The sequence below is a fragment of the Sapajus apella genome, unplaced genomic scaffold, assembly GCF_009761245.1.
Source record: "Sapajus apella isolate SASKATOON/1434 unplaced genomic scaffold, GSC_monkey_1.0 scaffold25, whole genome shotgun sequence".
NCBI classification, from domain to species: Eukaryota; Metazoa; Chordata; class Mammalia; order Primates; family Cebidae; genus Sapajus; species Sapajus apella.
Window position 1 is genome coordinate 11781560 of NW_022436965.1, and position 23788 is coordinate 11805347.

At 35.4% G+C, this 23788-nt stretch overlaps 1 protein-coding gene across 6 annotated transcripts in view; it reads right to left on the reverse strand.

Moving 5' to 3' along the window:
* RALGPS2 (Ral GEF with PH domain and SH3 binding motif 2) overlaps nt 1-23788 on the reverse strand; it is a 189175-nt gene that overhangs the window by 84227 nt on the left and 81160 nt on the right. For all 6 annotated transcript variants that reach the window (XM_032291287.1, XM_032291292.1, XM_032291289.1 and 3 more), the window contains exons 7-8: nt 19390-19482; nt 8177-8303 (exon numbers count right to left, since the gene is read on the reverse strand). In XM_032291287.1, the coding sequence (XP_032147178.1) occupies nt 8177-8303; nt 19390-19482 (220 nt within the window). The remainder of the gene's footprint in view (nt 1-8176; nt 8304-19389; nt 19483-23788) is intronic.

A 23788-nucleotide genomic window follows, 5' to 3' on the forward strand; every position in this document is an offset into this window, starting at 1 on the left:
AATTCTCCTGCTTCAGCCTCCCCAGTAGCTGGGATTACAGGCATGTGCCACTATGCCCAACTAATTTTTGTATTTTCAGTAGCTATGGGGTTTTACCATGTTGGCCAGGCTAGTTTTGAACTCCTGACCTCAGGTAATCTACCTGACTCGGCCTCCCAAAGTGCTGGGATTACATGTGTGAGCCACTGTGCCTGGCCACTTTTTAGTTTTATCAGTGGGGTTGTTATCAAGTTATAATTCTGTACATAATTATAGGAAAGACTGACGAATAAACTCAAAATTTTAACCTAAACACAGATACTCAAAATTTTAATGTAATCCATAATGCTTTCTTTAAGCTGTGAATGAAATGCATATCTTTATAGCACGTCAACTTAATCTTCCTTGTCTCAGTTTCTTCACCTGTAAAATACAAATAACATCACTTACCTTATAAAACTGCTGTTACGTACTAGATAACCTATATAAAGTACAGTGTCAGGCATATAGGCCTAACTGTTGTATAAATGTTACTGAAATTATTTTTCTGCTAAAGCTTTCTCAAAAAATTACAAATCAAATCAATGAATATTCACAGTTGAAAACACCACTGGCAAAACTGCTGTTAGGGGAATCTGATTCTGTTTACAATTAGCATGCAGATCTGTATAGCTGCTATTCTTATTGTTTTGGAAAGAAAAGGCACTTAAAGAAAACACTATGAACATGGGGATGAAATTAACACAGCCTCACCCCCAGCTCTTTTATTTCAGAAGTCTTTGCTCTAAAGTAAACTTCAGAAAACATATCAATAAAGAACTTAGAGGAATTTTAAATATATAAAAGAATGAAGGTTAAAAAAAGTTATAAATGAGGTAATGGAAAATGGGATGTAATTCTGGCTAAAGGAAAGGGACTAGCTGCCATTTGGTCAGAGCTCATTCTCAGAATCCAAAAGAAAATGAGTGAAGACACTTTACTGCTGTTTTAGTATATAATATATAACAACATATAATAGAGTAGGGTAATCCATAATCTATATTATTGATAAATCAAACCAAAAAAAAGGAAAATGGAATGAAACTTAAAATATTAAAAGCCAATAACATTTTTTGATCATTAGGCATTTTTGAGAACACTGTCAGAGCCTTATATATTTAAGAAAAATTCTATCAAAAGGGAGGAAAAACCTCCTTTTAATTCTTACAGAGCAGCAAATGGACTTTGTTGAAATTATCTCAATAGAAATATGAGTTAAAAACTATTAATAATTTTTGAAAATATTTTTTACATGAGTTAGACATTTCTTAAACTAAATAACTGTATTTACTGAGTATTTAACAATTCAATATATGCAAAAAACTACTGAAAACCAATCTGTAAGATTCTTATCATTTTAGATATGCTTTAAAAATGTCATTAACTATGATAAGGACACCACTAACAATGCAAGGCACAAGGCAATGATATGCATCTCTTCCAGAATATAGGAGAGAGGAGAGATTATTCATGAGGTAATGATATCCTGGACCTTTATTACAGAGATATTAAGTTCTATAAAGGCAGGGACAAAGCCCATTGTAATCTCCTGCTACATATTTAGTACCAAGCACACAGTACTAAGCAAATACTAGGTGCCGGCTGAGGGGCCAAAAACAAAACAAAACCAAAAAATTGGGGGATGGGGAGGAGTTGATCCATGCAAATATGCCACACAAATACATTTATTGTTTAAATAGAAATTGAATAGAAATTACTGAAATAATGAGAAGAGCCAGAAAAGGATAATTAATTAGTTGAATCAAGAAACATTTATTATATGACTACTTTTGTTTTAGATACTATGCTATAAGGATAAAAAGCCTTAAGCCAAGACAAACAGAGGCTTACACTCTGTTGAGGAGGAGACAGATTAATGACAATATCAAAATCAGGGTATGTTTCAGAAAGCAATAGGCAAAGAACACTAATTTATAGAGAGTTATAAGAACAGCATTTCTCTTCTAACAAAAAAGTTCTATTATGAAACCCTGACATATTAAATTAAAAATTAAATGGGGAAGGAGAAGGAAAAGTCTCTCTCCAATAGGAAAAAGGAGTCCCATCTAGATCCATCAAAACAGTATACTCATATTCTACAGAGGGCTACAGATTTTGCAAAAACTTTTCAATAACATTCTGCTTCTACTTAATAGGAAGCAGTATATACGACTGCAACAATTTACTGATTTCCATAGTTCAAAAAATATACTTTTTTTGTTTTTGAGACAGAGTCTTGCTCTGTCACCCAAGCTGGAGTGCCATGGTGCAATCTTGGCTCACTGCAGCCTCTACTACTGGGTTCATGCAATTCTCCTGTCTCAGCTTTCTGAGTAGCTGGGACTACAGGCATGCACTAGCATGCCTGGCTGATTTTTTGGAATTTTTTAGTAGAGACCTGGTTTTGCCATGTTGGCCAGGCTGGTCTCGAACTCCTGACCTCAGGTGATCTGTCCACCTCAGCCTCCTAAAGTGCTGGGATTACAGGCGTGAACCACCATGCCTGGCCAAAATGTGCTTTCTTGGTTGAATTACTGCATCTTTGTAGTACATAAAGTAGAAATGGGGCTTAGAAAATGCACATGAATATCATGTTTCATGTAACTAAATTATTTTTTTCACAATGTTCTAGTTTTCTCTCATCAGCAAAATAAAACTTCTGATGCCAAATTCTTCAACAAGCCCCTTAAGATTGTTCTCCAATGACAAGAACAAGTAAGTGTTGTTAATGATTTTCAGATTTAAAAGCAATAATTCTCTTATAAAACAATTTTTTCCTTGAGATTTGCCAAACTCTTCTTCTCTAGACAAATTATATCCTTATTCTAAGAATTTTTCACTATATTGTCCAAGCTGACTAATTTTTACCTTGAATGCAAACCAACAGAAGAGATAATTTTTCAAGGGATGATGAGTTGAAAGCCAAGAAAACATTTCTACTTCTTATAATTTAATCCACATTGAACTACAGATAAATTTGGTGGTATCAAAATAAGAGTTTTGTTATAGGCCTCTACCCACTTTTACAAGCTTCACAAAAAATGGTAAGTTTTGGTCCTTATTTTTAGGGGAGAAAAAAAGATTAGTTTGGACTATGTTCGTCATGTTAAGAAATCATTAGCTGTTATCTTTTCTCTATGCACTATAGATTCTTTGATACATTCTTTCCATTAGAACCTCTGCAGACAGAATGAATAAAGCATAGCATTATGCAAATTCTGTATACTTGAAGAAAAATAGTTAAATGAAGCTACCAACTTACATGAGTGTTACCTTTTAATTGTCTTTAGGGCAACTTCTATCAAATGTACAGCATTTACAAATGCTGCAGTTTTTGGCAACTGTACTAAGCCTACCTTCATATAAATAGAAAAGGATTCTGAAATCAAGACAAATTAAATTTAAAAACTACAACCAAATTTATTTTAAATTAGAAAACAATATGAAAAAGGTAAATATTAACAAGATATAAACTACTGTTAAATATTCCCTCTTCAATATATTTCAGATCAGCAATATATTGCTCTTCAATATAGTGAAGATCAATATTTCTGATCTTCAATATAGTGAAGATCAGCAATAAAAAGAAACAAACCATATGTCTATGATGTAAATCAAAAAGTCAAAAAGTTGTAAAAGAGGTCTGGGTGCGGTGGCTCATACCTGTAATCCCTGCACTTTGGGAGGCCAAGGTGGGGGGATCACGAGGGCAGGAGTTCAAGACCAGCCTGGCCAACATAGTAAAGCTTTGTCTCTACTAAAAATATAAAAAAATTTAGCTAGGCATGGTGGCAGGTCCCTAGTCCCAGCTACTTGGGGGGCTGAGGCAAAAGAAACACTTGAACCTGGGAGGCGGAGGTCGTAGTGAGCTGAGAATGTGCCACGGCACTTCAGCCTGAGCAATGCAGCGAGATTCTGTCTCAAAAAAAAAAAAAGTTGTAAAAGAGATTTGTGTCATATTTTCTTAGGAAAACCATTCATGTTTTAATAAATGTATTTAATCTCAAGGTCTGCTATAGGCAAAATGGTCATTACATTAAAAGAATGATTTTCATACTGGAAATGAACTAAACTGAGTCATAAGAACTTAACTGACAAATGTTTCATTTTCCTTTCCCATGTCTACCAAATATTTATGCCAAGGAATCTACAATAACCTCATAATCAAGATGCTTCTTTACATACTCTTACCAAGATAGTGATGAACTATATGAAGAATACCAATATCTAAAATTATGCAGATGCTATAGTGTATGTTCTCCCTTTTAATGTCTTAAATTCCTTCCATTTTTTTCCCTTTTGGTTTCTAATTCTTGGATAACTCTCAGACACATGCATTTTACTAGAGAATATGAGAAGCAGAGGAGGAGGAAGGAGAAATGCATTAAAACACTAGGTTGTGGTGTGATACTGCAGTGTCAATAATGCTATAGTGACTGATCACTGGCAGAGTAAGCTAGGAGATAAGATGGGGATCAAGTTTGGAGGAAGGAGGAGAGATGATGAATTCACTTCTGCACATGTTGAATGGGAGATACCTGTAGATTTCCCCTTTAATCAATCAGTGGGCCCTAGGGATTAAGCAGATAGCTAAGAGATACAGACAGATATAAAATATACAATGATATACAAAGTTAGACAGATTCAGTCTAGATTTGGAAGATCAGGCAATATACAGAAAAACCTGAATGAAACCACTCCGAGTGTACAGAGTAAGAAAATAAGTGGACTGGCTGAGCCCAGTGGCTCACACCTGTAATTTCAGAACTCTGGGAGGCTGAAGCAGGAAGACTGCTTGAGGCCAGGAGTTTTAGATCAGTTTCTACAAAAAAATTTTAAAAATTTAAAATGCTTGGTCGTGCACACCTGTAGTCTCAGCTACTCCGGAGGCTGAGGTGGGAGAATTGCTTGAGCCCAGGAGTTTGAAGCTTCAGTGAGCTGATTGTGCCACTGCACTCCAGCCTGGATGACAGAGTGAGACCCTATCTCCAAAAAATAAAAAGAAACAAAAAAAAGAAAGAAAACAAGTGGACTGAAACCTTTCAAGAGTACATTTAATAGATAAAGGTAGAGTAAGAAGAGCTAATAAAACAAAAGCCCGAAATGTAGAAAGGAAACCAAGAAAGCCTGGTGCTACTTATAGAGAATTTTGAGGAGAATAACTGACACCAACCCTCACACAATTAAGATGGGGCTTGAGAAACACCTATTAAATGTTTTAACCAGGAAGTCACTGGCGACCTTATTAGGAAAATGTATCAGAATGAAGATGAAGAAAAAGGAGACAGCAAGAATTGGGTACTTTTAAATTAGCTTAAGTATAAAGAGAAGCAGAACTACATGGCAAGAGTGAAACGTAAGATCCTGCATCATGAGAACATATAAAATGAAAGAGAACTGAAAAAAGGAGTCGTCACTGGAAATGACAAGAAAAATGGAAGATATAGGAAAAACAATGCTTGTAATATTTTCTTCAAATTAACATCTGTGCCTCAACATTTTCCTCATTTGTTTTAACCCACAGGTACGATTACAGTTTGTTTCAGGTACCAGGGCTGACAAAGAAGAGGTATATTTTCTAATAGAAAACTTTTTCTGATTCTACTCAACTCTAAGTTGGCTAGTGCTTTCTTCCCCAACTTTCTTTGTGTGTGTGCCTGAGACGGCATGAGTGTACCTGAACACGTACAAAGACACACACAGCTTCAATCCTGTACTGACGTCTCTATTGCGGAAAAATGTACAACAAGGTCCCCAACTAGAAATCACAGCATAAGGATTCCTATTATTTTGTTATTTTCTCATTTTGAATGGAAAATAATTTTCTTTTCCAGGAGATACACATTATAAAATTTAGTTTGAGAAAAACATGTTTCAATGAGAAAAAGAAAGCAATCATAAAATTGGTAAATTTTAAAATGAAAGTTCAGCAGGAATAATTGGAGCTTTCTAGATCAAGACTTCAGAATGCAGATCTGTCAGTAACTAGGTCTTAGGACTATGAGCCAGGTCTTCCACCTTTCTCAATCGTAAAATACGTTAATTAGAAGACAGCACTATACCCAGATGCAGTGGCTCGCGCCTGTAATCCCAGCACTTTGGGAGGCTGAGGTGGGCAGATCACTTGAGGTCAGGAGTTTGAGACTAGCCTGGCTAACATGGTGAAACCCTGTCTCTACTAAAAATACAAAAATTAGCTGGGTGTGGTGGCGCACACCTATAATCCTAGCTACTTGGGAGACTGCTAAGGCAGGAGAATTGCTTGAACCCAGGAGGTGGAGTTTGCAGTAAGCTGAGATCGTGCCACTGCACTGCAACCAGGGCAACAGAGTGAGATTCTGTTGTTTAAAACAAACAAACAAAAAAAGACATCACTATGCTCCCATCCAGTCTTAAAAAGAACATGATTCTAATCCTATACATGCTATTGCTAGGTAAAGACAACAAGGCTCAAAGAAGAAAATTCAATGACTTAAAAAGTGAGGACAGTAGTCATTGAGGACTTGAGGGTTGCCACTCAGTCTATTCTTCTTGCTATAAAAAGTATACATTCTTCTGAATTGTGAAGGCATTATTTTTTTAAAAATTCACTATTCTCTCCTTGAATTGTATTTCCAAGTATGAGTACAGCCAAGACTATAGTAAAAAACAGAGCACCATGCCAGGTGTGGTGGCTCAAGCCTGTAATCCCAGCACTTTGGGAGGCTGACACAGGCAGATCACTTGAGGCCAATAGTTCAAGATCAGCATGGTCAACATGGCAAAACCCAGTTTCTACTACAAATACAAATATTAGCTGGGCGTGGTGGCAGCACACACCTGTAATCCCAGCTACTTGGGTGGCTGAAGCATGAGAATCACCTGAACTTGGGAGGCAGAGGCTGCAGTGAACTGAGATCGCACCTCTGTACTCCAGCATGGGCGACAGAGTTGAGACGGTCTCAAAAAATAAACAACAACAACAAAACAAAAATGTAAAGCAGATACAGAATGTCTTTCTCCTCATGTCCACCTTAGAGCCTCTCTGATAAGAGTCATGCTTACTATGGTCCTAAGTTGTTTATCAAAGAAACAGGACAAAATATTCTGGGATGCAGTGGCCATTAACTCTACTGTGCTTAGTGGTATTCTGCCTTCAACACAAGGTACACAATAGGTCCCCATTCTCTGCAATCCTAGAATGTCCCACAATAATCAAATGAGTTAAACTCTTCTCTGGGCAACTAAGGTTAATGTTCTATAGTAGCTAAGTTGGCATGTATCAACTGCCTTTGTCCCTTGTCTTCTAGTCACTGGGACTAAAGACTTCAAGGTGACACTGTAATCACTCTCAGAAAAACTCTCAGAAAAAGCTATCTTGAAATTCAGTGTGAGTAGTTTCACAAAACACAAATCTGGGGGATGGGGAAGGACCAGAAAGCACCCAATGTTCATCATTTGCTTACTCTCTCCATAGGATCAAATCAATTCATTTTAATGTATGGTAGGTATGTATCTCATGTTTTCCTTATGTATTCAAAAGAACAATTTGGATCTTCTTTTCATTCAAACACCTAACAAAGCATTATTCATATTTTGTCAAAAATAATCTTATAATGTTATTATTTAAATACTTCTTGAATTTATAAGCACTATAAGATATATAATAAAGAGATAAATTCTTAGTTAAATGATATGCAAAATACAGAACTGTCTCAGCACGAAGCTAAACTGTCACAGCAAATCAACTCATTTCACCCAGGTAAATAACAATACCAATATGCAATGAGACTACTTCGGAATTCACACTAAAATATCTCTTCATTATATAAGGACTTTGATCCATTTCCTTAATGTATTAAACATAATTACAAACTATTATATTCTTTAAAAGCATTATTAAAACAGCTAAAAAAACATAATTTTACTATATGGTCCTACTCTAAGAAAACATAATAGTCTATAAAAAACCTTGAGGGCAAAAGGCTAATTTAATATGAAAATACATTCCAGGTAATAAGGTAACAACTACCTTTAGTCAAATTTTTTCAGCTTACCAATCTTGAAGTAATTTATTTGAAGGATACAAACATATTAAAAATACCTTGAATTTCACATAAATTACTGATTAAGGAAGAGTAACAACTAGAAACAAAAAATACACAGTGACATAACTCACCTAAATAGGGAATGCAAGGTGTCATCTTTAAGCTACTTATATATTCTCTGAGTCTTTTGTAGTTATCTTCTTTACTCATTACATATTCTAATTTTTCAAAGGTAGTTTTGTCTTTTCGACTTAATAACTAAAAAACAAACAGAAAAACCTAAGTTATTTACAAATCTCATTTTGTTGTAGCAAAGACCTGAACTGAAGTTGTATTTACTGTGAATACAGATTTTAATTTCAAAGTTTTATCTTCTTTAATTATATCTTCATAGTATATAAACAAAATCAGTTTCACCTATTAATAATCCAAATTCATTATTTATAAGATATCCTTTGCATGTACATAAAATAAATAACATTTTCATGTTAACTATTTTAAATTAATCAATTTTTATTAATCACCTTCCTAATTTTAGAAAATTATGCATTCATATTTAGCTCAAATGTCCAAGTATTTTAATGAACTGTCCCTTGCCACCTCAAAGATAAAGATCATTCTTGCATAATCATTAAGAAATAAACACCAAATTTTACAATTTAATTAACACAATTTTCTTGATAAATCTAGTCATGGCTCGTCCTAGTAACTGTAAAATCCTGTAATTCCTTACATTTTTGGACTTCTGACATTTTCTTCTCTTTGATCAGTGCTACATCATATATAGCATAACTAAAAGATACTGTTGTAAGATGCTTGAGAGGCAGATTTGTAGTAAGTGCCCTTTGAGATCAATGGAAATAATCAAGGGGAGTTCAAAAAAAAAAAAAAAAAAAACAGTGCGCAAAGCCAGTGACCCACAATGGTGTTCACTAAAAGGTTCAGGAAATAGTTTTTTAAATCATTTGAAAGACTGGAAAAAATATTTTTTTTTGTAAACATACGAAGTTTCTATTTCATTACTACATTAAGATTTCACTTTATTTCACATTAAAATATTGGTGTCGTTTTACAGCATGCAAAACACTTCCACCTGTATAAGTCTCTAATTTTCCTATGAGATTAACAGAAAAGTGTGAGTATTAATTCAGAGATCACAAGGTTACCAAGTTGCAGCATTTAATACTCTCTGTTACCCACTCACTCACAAAGCTGTATGTCCTTGTTTTTCAGGGTCTCATTGTCTGGTTCTGGAGATAGGAGTATTCTGACACCTAATCCACTACTCTTTCTAGTATCATATGTAGTACAGTTGGGACCTATTGTTCAGAGGCTCAAAGATGCAGATTATCTTCAGATAATCTCTGTTAGAAAAATGTCTCAACAGTATTGCTCCCTCTTAAAATACAATGTTAAGTGGTCCTTTGTTTTAATGTTTTAGATGGATATTCCATGGTTGAAAATAGGGGTACCTCTTTCAAGATACCTGATTAGCAGTCTCAAGATTAGGTGAAAATGCTTGCTTGCTGCCTATAAATCTAACCATCCGTTTCCCACTTAAGAAAGTATTTGGGATATGCAAAATATAGTTATGTGACATAAGGATAATGATAAACTTGCTCTTTTTCCTTCCCCTAAGTCAATCATTCAAAAACTTTGGTACAATATCAGGAGAAACGATTTATTTGGACCTCGTAACTAATCTTGTCACAGCTGAAACACAAAACTGTTCTAACAAACTATATGGTCTAATACATAAAAAAATAACATGATTTTGTAATTTTCATAAAAAAATCAATAATCAGATAAACAGAATTCAATCCGGGTTGTGGTAGGAGAGATTTGCTTCCAGAAGACTAAAGGAAGAATGTGTATGTAAAGAACTAATCAGACATTAATATATGTATTTCCTGATAGTTCAGAAACTCTATTAACTGTGAAGTCTTTTATTTCTTCCTTTTCAAATCTTCTTTTGATATTTATAATGTTATCTTTATGAAGTCACTTTATTTTCCCCACCAAAAAAAATGGAAATGGAGGGGAGGAACAAAATACTTCACAGTGTTCTAACTCCATATGTACTTGGCTCCCAGAACATGACAACTGGGGGCAAGGCTCTTCACACTTTTATTGGTATTAATGAAAGAAGAGAGCCACAGAATTCTAGATGTTCCTGGCCAGATATCTGATACCACCTTACCACCACAATCTGTTTTGGAGAAAACCTGGATGAATGCCTGCTCATGTCATTCACCCCAGGAAGCAAACTCTCAGATTATTCCTCATCACCTTGATTTGTAATTTCACACAACATGTACGAATGTGTGCATCTGCATAAATGAATATGTTATCTTGGACCTGGAGTGCAGATTAATTATATCTTTTGTTTGTGATACTCTTAGAGCGTGGTGAGACTTTGTTAAACTGGTTTAAACTTTATAACGAATACACATAAATCATCTTCCATCCAATTGCCTTGACTGCCTTTAAGAGACAATAAGTAACCACTAGTCTGAATGTTCTCCCCTCAAATTTTATTTCATTTTGGCAAACTTTATTCCATTTTAACTTTTATTTCATTTTTAGTCTTTGGCAATTACTTTGTTCATCTAACATTGTGATATTAAGGCTTCATTCATGAATTTGTAAGAAGCTGTAGTTCACTCATTTTCACTGCTTCCAGGTGTATCTTCTCCTCTACGAAATATCTTCATACTGCTAATTTTTCTTTTTTTTTCTTTTTGCTTTGTTAGAGGTCTTTATATATTCTGGATGCAAATTCTTGTGTTGGACATATTCTAGTTGGACAACTGTTGCACATATCTCCCCGCTTCCTGCATCCTCTTTTCAATTTTAAAATACCTTTTGATGAACAGAAATTTTTACTTTAACATGACAAAATTTATTATCTTTTCTTTCACTGTTTGAGCTTTATGTATCTTATCTAAAAAATCCTTACTTATCCCAAGCCAGAAATCTATTTATGCTAAACAAGAGATATTCACATATATTTTTCCTTCTTTTCATTTCACATTTAAGTCCTTAAGTAGTCATCTCACAAGGATTTTTGTAAATGGTGTAGGGGCTTGATTTCATTTTTCCCCCAAACTGTTGAACAATTTGCAGCTCCAATTAATAAACAGTCCCTCACTTCTTCGCCAACTTACAATGCCATCACTGTCATACAGATATCAGAGTTCTATAAAAACAAGGAGGTATTTCTGGGTTCTTCATCTGTTTCATTGGTAGATATGTCTAAACCTGCAGGAATTATACACTGTCCAAATAATATAGTATACCTTGACATCTGTCAGGGCAAGTGCTTATGTCCCCAACTCCCACTGACTTCTTCAATTATTCCTGAACCTTTAAATTTCCATACAAATTTTATAACCAATTTCCCACCAGCAGTACTGGGGTATAACTGACAAATTTAAATTGTATATACTTGAGGTACACATGTTTTAATACACCTATATATTATGAAATTATCAAGCTATGAAGCTAATTAACATATTCATCATCTACAAGTTAGTTATTTCTTATGTATGTGTTAGTATATGGTAAGAACATTTAAGATTCACTCTCTTAGGCCAGACATCTTGGCTCAAGCTTGCAATCCCAGTACTTTGGGATTACAAGGCAGGTGGGATCACTTGAGGTCAGCAGTTTAAGATCAGCCTGGCCAGCAAGGCAAAACACCGTCTCTACTAAAAATACAAAAATTAGCTGGGTGTGGTGGGGGGTGTCTGTAATCCCAGCTACTTGGGAGGCTGAGGCAGGAGAATCGCTTGAGCCTGGGAGGTGGAGATTGCAGTGAGCCAAGATTGCATCACTGCATTACAGCCTGGGTGATAGAGCGAGACTCCATTTAAAAAAAAAAAAAAAAAAAAAAAAAATCTTCTCTCTTACAAGAGTTGTTCAAGCATATAATATAGTCTTATTAACTACAGTCAACTATAGTCATCACGCTGTACAACAGATCTCCAGAACTTATTCTCTCTCCATTAGTGATCCCTAATCTTTTTGGCACCAGGGACCAGTTTTGTGGAAGACAATTTTTCCACGAACACGGATGGGGAATGGTTCAGGGATGAAACTGTTCACCTCAGATCATCAGGCATTAGATTCTCATAAGGAGCACACAACCTAGATCCTTGACATGCAGAGCTCATGATAGGGTTCATGCACCTATGAGAATCTAATGCTGCTGCTGATGTGACAGGGGGTGGAGCTCACGTGGTAATGCTCACTTGCCTGCCACTCACCTCCTGCTGTGTAACCCAGTTCCTAACAGGCCACGGACCGTTACTGGTCAGCAGCCAGGGTTTGGAGACCCCTGTTCTATAAAACCGAAACTTTGTACCCACTGACCCAACATTTCCCCATTTCCCCTGCCCCTCGGCAATGATACTTCTACTTTTTTGCTTCTATGAGTTCAACCTGTTAAGATTGCAAAGATAAGTGAAATTGTGCAGTAGTATTTGTCTTTTTGTATCTTGCTTATTTCACTGAGAATAATGAGCTCCAAATTCACCCATGCTGTTATAAATGTAAGGCTGGATAGTATTCCATCGTGTATATAAACCACATTTTCTTTATCCATTCATCTGCTAATGAACATTTGGGTTGGTTCCATATCTTGGCCACTGTGAATAATGCTAAAATGAACATAGGAGTCAATTTCAATTTCTCTGGATATATACTTAGAAATGGGATTGCAGGATCATGTAATTTTTCTATTATTATTTTTGGGGGAATCTCTGTGCTGTTTTCCATGACTGCACCAATTTACATTCCCATCAACACTGTATAACAGTTCCCTTTTCTCCATATCCTTACCAATACTTGTTAGTTACCTTTTGCCTTTTTGATAATAGCTATTCTAACAGGTATGAGATGATAGATTATTGTGGTTTTGATTTGCATTGCCCTGATGATTAGTGATGTTGAGCACCTTTTCAAATACCTGCTAGACATGTGTATGTCTTCTTTTGAGAAACGTCTATTCAGATCCTTTGCCCATTTTTTAAATTGGGTTGTTTTCTTATTATCACATTGTCTGAGTTCCTTATATAGTCATGTGCAGCATAATGACATGTCAGTCAAGAACAAACTGCATATACAACAGTGGTCCCATAGATACTGTATTTTTTACTGTGCCTTTTCTGTGTTTAAATATACAAATATCACTGTGTTACAATTGCCTATTCAGTACACTAACATGCTGTACACGTCTGTAGTCTAGAAGCAATAGGCTGTAACATATAGCCTAGTACGTATTGTAGGCTATGCCATCTAGGGTTTGTGTGATTATACTCTATGATGTTTGAATAACAAAATCACCGAATGACACATTTCTCAGAAAGTATTCTCATTGTTAAGCCATACATGATGGTATTTTGGATATTAACCCCTTATCAGATATATGGTTTGCAAATATCTTCTCCCATTCCATAGACTATCTCCTTTGCAGTACAAAAACTTTTTGGCTTGATGCAATCCCATTTGTACATTTTTTCTTTTGTTGCTTGTACTTTTGGGGTCATATCCAAAAAATTATTGTCCAGATCCAATGTCAAGAAACTTTTCCCCTGTGTTTTCTTCTAGTCGTTTTACAGTTTCAGGTCTCATTTAAGTATTAAATATATTGTAAGTTCATTTTTGCAGATGGTATAAGGGTCCAGTTTCATTCTTTTGCATGTGGACATTCAGTTTTTCTGACACCATTTATTGAAGAAATTATCATTTCCCATTGTTCTTGTCACTTTTGTTGAAGATCAATTGACTGTAAATGTGTGTATTTATTTCTGTTTTATTACAGCTTCACAGTATATTTTAAAATCGGAGAGTATGATGCCTCTAGCTTTGTTGTTGCTCAAGATTGCTTTGGCTATTCTGAGACTTTTTTGATTCCATGTAAATTTTAAAATTGTTTTTTCTATTTCTGTGATAAATGTTATTGAAATTTGACAGTGAATGCACTCAATCTGTAGATTGCTTTGGGCTGTATGGACATTTTGACAACATGAATTCTTCCCATGCACAAACACAGAATATCCTTCCATTTATTTGTATCTTATTTAATTTCTTTCTTTAATGTTTTATAGTTTTCTGTGCACAGATTTTTCACCTCCTTGGTTAAATTTATTCCTAAATATTTTATTCTTTTGCTGCTACTGTAAATGAGATTTTCTTAATTTTTCAGGCAGTTTGTTATTAATGTATAGAAATGCAACTGATTTTTGTGTGTTGATTTGGTATCTTGGAATGTTACTAAATTCATTTATTTAGTAACATTCAGTTTATTTTACAGTTTCAAAAGCCTGTTAGAACTCTAATAGTTCTATCCATGAACATAGGCTATTGCTCCATCTATTTAGCTCCTTTTTAATGACTTCCTGTAAAGTTTTACAAATTTCTGCATATAAGTCTTACAAATTTTATTCCACTTGTTTGATATTTTCTTTTGTTGATATTGTAAATGATGTCCTTTTAAATAATACTTGTTAACTGTTTCAAATATAACTGGTTTTGTATATTGTTCATATATTCAAGCACTGTAAGTACACCTATTTTTTAAAAACTATGGTAAAACATATACATAACATAAAATTAAGCATTTTAACCATTTTAAGTGTACATTTTAAGGATATTGCCAACATCCATATCCAAAACTTTTTCATCTTCTCAAAATGAAACTCCATATCCATTAAACGATAACTCCCAAATCCATTTCTCCCCATCCCTGACAACCACCAATCTTGACTCTGTCTGTATGAATTTAATTACTCTAAGTACCTCATATAAGTGGAATTACGGGACTTATACAGTATTTGTTCTTTTGTGTCTGGCTTATTTCACTTAGCATATTGTCTGAAGGTTTATCCACGGTGCACCATGTCTCAGAATTTCATTGCTTTTTAAGGCAGATGAATATTCCATTGTATGTATATACTACATTTTATGTATTCATTCATCCAATGATAGATGTTTGGGTTGTTTCTATCTTTTGACTACTGTGAATAATTCTGTTATAAACATTAAAACATATACAACATCAATTGTATATTGAATAAAACAGTGAAATTGGGCATCCTTTTCCTTCATGTTAAAGAAAATGCTCCTAATTATTTTCCATATATAGAACGTTGTAGTCGTTTAGTACCTTCCCTTTATCGGTTAAAAACAAAACAAAACCATCGCAAACCTTTCCAACTGTATCCTCTTGAACTCATGGTCCATCCTCTGCAAAACTCCTATCCTTAATCTTTTCTCCAAGTATTCCCTTTCTTTTCTTATAAACCTTGTAACATGCCTGGAGGTAGGTCAGGTGTAATCTTTGCTCCTTGCTCTTCACAATTTCTTCCAGCTCATTATCTCACCCTGCTCCCTAAAATCCTCTAGCCTCTATGAAGTTGAAAGTACTAGGATCAGTGTTGTCCAGTAGAATTTTGTGATGGTGAAAATCTATGCCTGTGCAGTCCAATATGATAGCCACTAGCTGTCACATGTGACTACTGAGCACCTGCAATGTGGCTAGTATGATCAAAGAACTAAATTTTTAATTTTATTTAATTTTAATGAATTAAATTTAATAGCCACATGCGGCTAATGGCTACCATATTAAACAAGAGAACCCTAGATTACAACTGTCATTTACAGATCTACAAGTCACTCTTCCCCTGTTATCTTGAAGATTTTAGTAGTTGGAGAAAAAAAATTCATGAACCAAAACTATTCTTATCATAAATCTTGGTGATTGCCCCCTTCATGGGGATAACACTCCCAATACTCTTGCTTCTCAGTTTCTTGACTTCTCCTGCTCCAATGATCTTATTTTTTATCACCCTCAGCTTGCACTCCCTTTCCCACTCTGAATCCAGTGATTATTTGATTCCACTGTAGCTTCCAATCTAGTGACCAGAATATCTTTTCACTGTTCATTATCTCCCTCCTTTTACTTGGTTTAATTTCCTCATCTGTCAATAAAACAACTCTTATATTTTTCCTCTTTTACCTCTTGTGCTACCCTTAACCCCTCTGGTACAAAAGCCTTGAAAAATCCCAACTCTGGTTAAATGTAACTCTTGGCACTATTGAAAAATTATGCTGAATATCTGAACCTGACTGGAAAATACATAACTCTGCTGACTGGTTTTACTTTTCATTCATGACAAAAAAAAAAAAGTCTGAAGCAGACGGATCCTTCATAAGGTCTATCAAACCTAGTACGTTTTCTTAGTTAATGCACTCTCACACTCTCCAGGTGACCTTCGTATCCTCTCCTCTTTCTGCAAACCTCCAACACCTCTCCCATATCACTCTCAACTAAAGACCTTGCTTTTTTATGTCTGAGGAAACAAAACAATCAGAAAAACTTCTAAGAATCCCACCACCAAATCTACCAACTTACCTGCATCTGTAACTAAACACATTCCCTTTCCCAGCTGTTAAAGTGGATAAACTCTTACTAATACAATAGACTAGATCTAATTCCCTTTCATCTAAGCAAGCATATCACTGGTGTAATCCCTCATTCTCTTGTCATTTTTTTCATTCTACTAGATTATTGTCACCAGCATAAAACATATTGCCATTGATGCCATTTCTAAAACAAAACAAAATACCAGAAATCTTTGGTCTCACATTCCCTTCCAGGTACCATATTTCTCTGCAACACTACGCTGTAGCCCTTAACGGTAAAAATTCCTTGAGGTAAAATTCCTCAAAAGCATTCTCTATACTTGCTGTCCCACTTCTTCATCACCATTTTCTCAATTCCAGTCAGTTTTTCACCCCACCTCTCTACTGAAATCGCTCTTCCTGAGGTCACCAATCCTTTCCAATTGTCAGGTCATCTAAAACTTTGCACCTTATTCAAATTATTAGTAGCATTTGACAAAAGTGATAAATCTTTCTCGAAACACTTCCTTTACTTCACTGTGAAAAATTGTGCCCTACCCATAATTTCCTTTGTTGATTTCTCCTCATTTTTCCAATCTCTACTTGGGAATCCTGGAGGTTTCCTGGGCTTTTCATCTATGCTCCCTCCTTAGGTGATCCCATCTAGCTTCAAATACTTTACGGTGATGATCATAAAAATCTCTCTAGCCCCAACCACTCTCTTAAACTTGTGTATCTAACTCTGACGTTACAGTTCACATGGATGTTTACCAGCCAACTCAAACACAGTATATGTAAAATAGAACCCCAGCCCACAGTGGTCCTTCTCTATACCTCTCTGAGTATGAGTAAACAGCACCCTCATTAACTGATTCATGCCATCTCTTTGAAATCATCTCCTACCACCAGGTACCTTCCTAGCTTATTCTACTGTCAACACTGACCACTTTGCTATTTGAACGTAACTGGGTCTTTTTACTTGCTATTACCTCTACTTGGAACTCTCTTCTCCCAGATATCCAAATAATGGTTCCCTCGATTCCTTCAGGTCTCTATTGAATTGTCATTTATTAGATTCTCTTACATGATACATAACACAGTACTCTCCTGCCTGCCTTTCTATTTTTCTTCAGAGCATTTATCACTATTTACATGTCATTTATTTATTTGCAATTTCTTTTTCCCCAACAGAATGTTAGCTGTATGAGAATGGAACTTTGTCTAGACCATTTACTACTATATGTCAAGCAATGTATTACAGAGTACATAGCGCTATGGATTACAGAGTACATAACGCAGTATGAAATATTTTAAGATGTAATACAAACCATCAAAAGTTTTATTCAGACAAATAATGGAGCTGTTACCAAATAAAAATTATTATTTTCCATGCAAATACAAAAGGGAGACAATGAAAATATCTTCAAGAAAAATAAAAATTAACTTCAGGCAAATGTATCTCATTAATAAACCAAATCATAAATAAGGGCATAGGACTGGGCGTAATGGTTCATGCCTGTAATCCCAATACTTTGCGAGGCTAAGGTGGGAGGGTTGCTTGAGGTCAGGTGTTTGAAAACAGCCTGGAAAACAATCACTACAAAAACTTTTTAAAAAATTAGTTGGGCATGGTGGCATGTGCCAGCAGTCCAGCTACTTGGGAGGCTGAGGCTGGAGGATCCTCTGAGCACAGGAGTTGGAGGCTGCAGTAAGCTATGATTGTGCTACTACACTCCAGCCTGAGCTCAAAAAATAAAAATAATTTTTTTTCATGATTAGAGTACAATTCTTTTCCCTGAAACTTTAAAGATAGAATTCATAACTGTTCTAATTCTTTTCCTTGAAACTTTAAAGACAGAATTCATAACAGTATATTTATAATCATTTCCATTCCCCCATGAAATTCAAATTTTAAGAAAAGACAATAAGGCCATAATTATTAAAAGGAATTTTTAGAGAAAACCCTTTACACCCAGGTGTTTCCATTAAAAAAAAAGAAATTTAAAAAGGATCATAAGTTTTTCCACACTAATGTTTTTCCAATATAGAAATCTACACTGGTTTTCATGAGAAACATCTGTCTCATCAATACCATAAAAAGCAAAAGCAGCACTTTAATTAAAAACATTTATATTTTAGTAATAAAAAATGTTTTAAAAAGTCAGTCATGATTTTACCATAGAAGCTTAAAAACACATTGATCCTTTGTACAAAATGTAATAGATTCTAAACAAAATTATTGATCTTTAACATTAAATAGTATTGAATATAAATAAACTTAATTGAATGTAAAATTTTACTTATATAAAATCTAAATGAAAAATACCTGAAAAGATTGAGTACAGTATTATGCCACTCAAATATGAAAATACACACATTTGCAGAAGTCAAAATTCACACTCTGATCTTATATAAGTAATAGAACCAAATATGATTAAAATAACATCAGCATGTGTAACAACAGCAAATAATTCCATGTTAATCATCAGGTTTTCCATTGTTCCTAAGGAAAAAAATCTAAGGTTTACTCATTAAAAAATAATGAAAATTGTAATCAGTAAATTTTTTTTGAAACTTACAATTTAGATACTCCTCAAACTTTTCAAAAGCATAATCTTCACGATTAAATGCATTTTCTGTATTCATACCTTCCCATCAGCTGAATATTAAACACTACGTTGTCAAAGACACTGAAAGTGTTTCAATAAAAATGATTCTCTAAAGAGCAAAAACCAAGCACCAAACTGTACCCAAAAATTACCTTATACCAGTGTACTGCTTAAGGAGAAAAAATGTAGGTATCAAAGAATAGAGTACAATGCCATTTAAAAATCCTTATCTATTATTATATATTAACCTTAATGATAATTATAAAGGAAATGAATACAGCTTTCCTTCCCACAGGAAGTCAAACCTTTCATTAAAGAGCATTACTCACCGCCCACGTTTTAGTCAACCTGAAAATTGGGGCACTCTGTAAGCCAGAAACCACTGCCATAAGTGCATGAAGGTTATTCAGCTCATATAGTTTCTGAAGATTAAAAAAAAAAAAAAAATGGGGGAGAGGGATGAAAAAGAAACATGAATATAAGAAAAAATTTAGACTAACAAGTACAATCTTGGCAACTGATATAACGTTCCAGTATATATTACCTTCATTATTGAGATTTGTCTTTCAACTACCCATATTATTTACACTAAATTGTTCTGATGCACAACAGAACTTACATTTTCTACCCTGGCATTGTCCCCAAGCTCTGGGAATAAATCTACCTCTAGTTGAGTAACATTAAGAAAATCAAGGTTATGTCTCACATTAAGTTTACATGGTATCATCATGAAACCTGGTTTCTAGTAAAGTCTCCCTTATTACTAAGCCTCTGCTTTATGTTTCAAGTTTCAAGAAAGGGTCAACATCCAGGATTCTTATTTGGTTTCCTATTCAGTACTCCCATTATTCTAGGACAAGGGAGAAACCTGCCTTTCACAGTCTTCCTCAATTTTCTGCTTCCTCCTACCTAAATCCCCAGATCTTTTTTTTTCTCGTTGATGCTGAGATACTGATTTTACAGTCTGCATGTAAAAAACTCCTAACACTAGTTTCCAGCAATTTGCCATGAGATCTGCATGACATTTATTGCTAATTTCCCAGATTTTTAAATACTACCCAATGCTTACATCCCACAAGTCCTGTCTAAAAACCAGTCATTTTACAACTGTCCTAATCCTACTCCCAGGTAAGCTCCAGATGTAGAAAATGCTATGGATAGAACATTTAATTGAAAACCCAAAGAAAACAAATAAAAACAAAATAAATCAGTAACACAAAACATAATATAAACCTTTACACAAGGTTATATAATCTAATTGGAAAGCATTCGACAAACGTATTTCAAGCATTTATTATACTAGGTACCATATTAGACTGCATATACAAAAATGAAAAAAACCTATCAAGAAGCTTCAGTCTAGTGAGGCAGACATGAAAACAAACAAATACAAATCTTATTTGCATATTTCTAGAATAAAATTATATGTAGGGTTCTGTAAATGTACAGAGTAATCAGCCCCTAACTTTGTCTATCTATGGCGGGGGTTCCAATAAGAGACCCTCATTGCATAAAGCAGAGACACTGAAGGGCTCATAGCCTGAGTGTAAGAGCAGGATAGAAGTAATCCTCACCCACCATCAAGAGACTGCAAGGAAACAATACCTGTTGTGAACCACAGTGCTAACGGAAGAGGGAAGGGGTCTTATGAAAGTTTGTAGCCCACATAATTACTTCATAGTAAGAAGAAACAAAGGCCGAGTGTGGTGACTCACACCTATAATCCTAGCACTTTGGGAGGCTGAGGTTGGCGGACTGCTTGAGCCCAGGAGTTCAAGACCAGCCTGGGCAACATAGCAAAACCTTGTCTCTACAAAAACAAAAAACAAAAACCAAAAATTAACCAGGCGTGGTGGCATGTGCCTGTAGTCCCAGCTACTTGGGAGGCTGGGAGGTAGGAGGACTGCTTGAGACCAGGAGACAGAGGTTGTGGTGAGCCATGATTGTGCCACCGTACTACATAGCCTGGGCGATCCAGCAAAACTCTGTCTCAAAAAAAAAAAAAGAAAGAATAAACAAATAGAAACAACAAAAACCTCATGCTGAACTTGTAGCTTCTGCCTAAGATGTAGTACAGCATGAGAAATCATTGTTCTAGCCATAACAGCAAGAAAACAAAACAGACAAACTTAGAAAGAAAACCATTTTATTAAAGACACTAGAGAGTTGTGGACACAAATAAATTCCACCATTAAAAAAAAACAACAACAAAACCCAGCCTTTAAACAGTTTTTCCCCCTGAGGGCATATGCTTAATCTCTACAAGGCTAGGCAAAGATTAAGCCTCCAATGGCCAGTAAGAAGAAACCATTGTTTTTACAACCTTGTGGGCTGATACAACAGACTAGAATCTGTAGGAGTCTCAAACCTAGAGTTGGTTCTTGTGTCCACTGATTCACTCCTAATAGAACTTTCTTTACTGTGTGTCAGTGCTGGAGGCTGATGGCTGGGTTAGAAAGCAGAGAGGGATCTCTGGGGCTGAGACAACAGGGTCCTGCTAGAGGAAGCGGCCTGTACAATACAAAGTACAGATTTTGCCCTGAGTCATTAGTAACCAGAGATGATTTGAAACTAACTAAAGCTAAAACTCAACCCTATCCACCTCAATTCCTAATAGGATCGGAAAAATTAGCTTTTCTCTCTCTCTCTTTTTTTTTTTTTTTGGAGACATGGTCTGTTGCCCAGGCTGGAGTGTAGTGTCCTGATCTCGGCTCACTGCAACCTCCACCTCCGGGTTTAAGCAATTCTCCTGCCTCAGCCTCCTGAGCAGCTGGGACTACAGGTGTGTACCACCTTGCCTGGCTGGTTTCTGTATTTTTAGTAGATACGGGGTTTCACTATGTTGGCCAGGCTGGTCTTGAACTCCTGACCTCAGGTGATCTGCCCTCCTTGGCCTCCCAGGGTACTAGGATTACATGCCTGGCCAGAAAAATCGGCTTCTCGTTCTCGTTCCCTCACAGAGGATTGGTCTTAAGCACCCTGGGAGAAGAGAATCTTTACTTCAGTCTCTACCATTCTTTTATATACAATGTTTAAAGGTAGAAAAGTCAGAAAGGAAGAAGTAAAATCTGCCTTTATTTTCAGATGACATGATTGCATATATAGCACCAAACAATTAGAAAATGAGATGGAAAAACATTTACAGTAACATCAGAACACTGGCCATCTAGAAATAAAGAGATGCAAGAGTGCTTCACTGAAAATAAAGCATTGTTGAGAGAAATTAAAGAAAACTTAAACAGAGATATACCATGTTTATGGATTTAAAGTCTTAATATTGTCATCAATTCTTCCCAAAGTGATCTATAAATTCAATAAAACCTCAATCAATAGCTATAGCTTCAACCCAGGAGGCAGAGGTTTTATGTATTTCTGAAAAGGGTTTGTATACAGAATACATTTAAAAAGTCCCTACAACTTGATAAGACAAACAATCCTATTAAAAATATGGGCAAAAGATTTGAAAGGATAATATCACAAAGCAAAATATCCAAACGATCCACGTACATATGAAAAGATACTCAACCATCACTATCATTAGAGAAATACAAATTACAACCACAATAAGATACAACTACACACCCAAAAGAACAGCCAAAATTAAAAAAAAAAAAAAAATTAAACATCAAGTACTGGCAAGATGTGTGGAGTAACTAGAAGACTCTTATTGCTGACTGAAATTTAACGTGGTAAAACCAACAGGGTTATGTTGGAAAATAAGAATATTTGGCAGTTTCTAATGAAGTTAAAACATATTCCTAATCTATAACCCAGCAGGTCCACCGCTCCTAGGTATAATCAAGAAAAAAATGCATATTTCACAAAAATATTCATAATAGCTTTATTCATAGAAGCCAAAGGTAAAACAAATGTGCATTAATAAAATGATAAAAAAAACCACTGTGGAATATCCATACATTGGAAATCTACTCAGCAATAAAAGAATTACCGAAAACATGCAACGTGGATGAATCTCAAAAACATGATAAGCAAGGAATTTGAGACTGGCCTGGCTAGTGTGTTGAAACCCCGTCCTACTAAAAAAATACAAAAATTAGCCAGGCATAGTGGTGTGAACCTGTAATGCCAGCTACCTGGGAGGCTGAGGCAGGAAAACTGCATGAACCCTGCAGGCGGAGGCTGCAGTGAACGATCGCCTGGACGACAGAGTGAGACTCCATCTCAAAAAAAATATCAATAAAAGACCAATGCCAAAATAGAAAACTGCTGAACGATCTTAAACAGACCTTTCAAGAGAGAAAACCTAAATGGCCAATATAGAAGAGATGTTCACTCCTTTCAGATTCAATGAAAGGCTATTAAAACTAAATGAGATACATTTCACATTCACCAGAATTGGCAATAATGAAACATTTTGACAATATCAGGTGGTGACATGCATGTGGAGCAATAGGCATCTTCATAAATTGCTAGTGACAGTATATCAATATAACCAGTTTGGAGGTTACCTATAACAAAGTTAAAAATGATGAGGGGACGGGTATAGTGGCTCACACTTGTAATCCCAGCACTTTGGGAGGTCAATGTTGGGGGATCACTTGAGCACAGGAGTTCAAGACCAGCCTGGGCAACACAGTGAGGCCTTGTCTTTAAAAAAAAAAAAGGAAATTAGCCAGGGGTGGTGGCTAATCCCTATTACTAAGTAGGCTGAGGTGAGAGACTGCTTGGGCCCAGGAGGTAGAGGGTGCAGTGAGTTAGGGTTTGCAC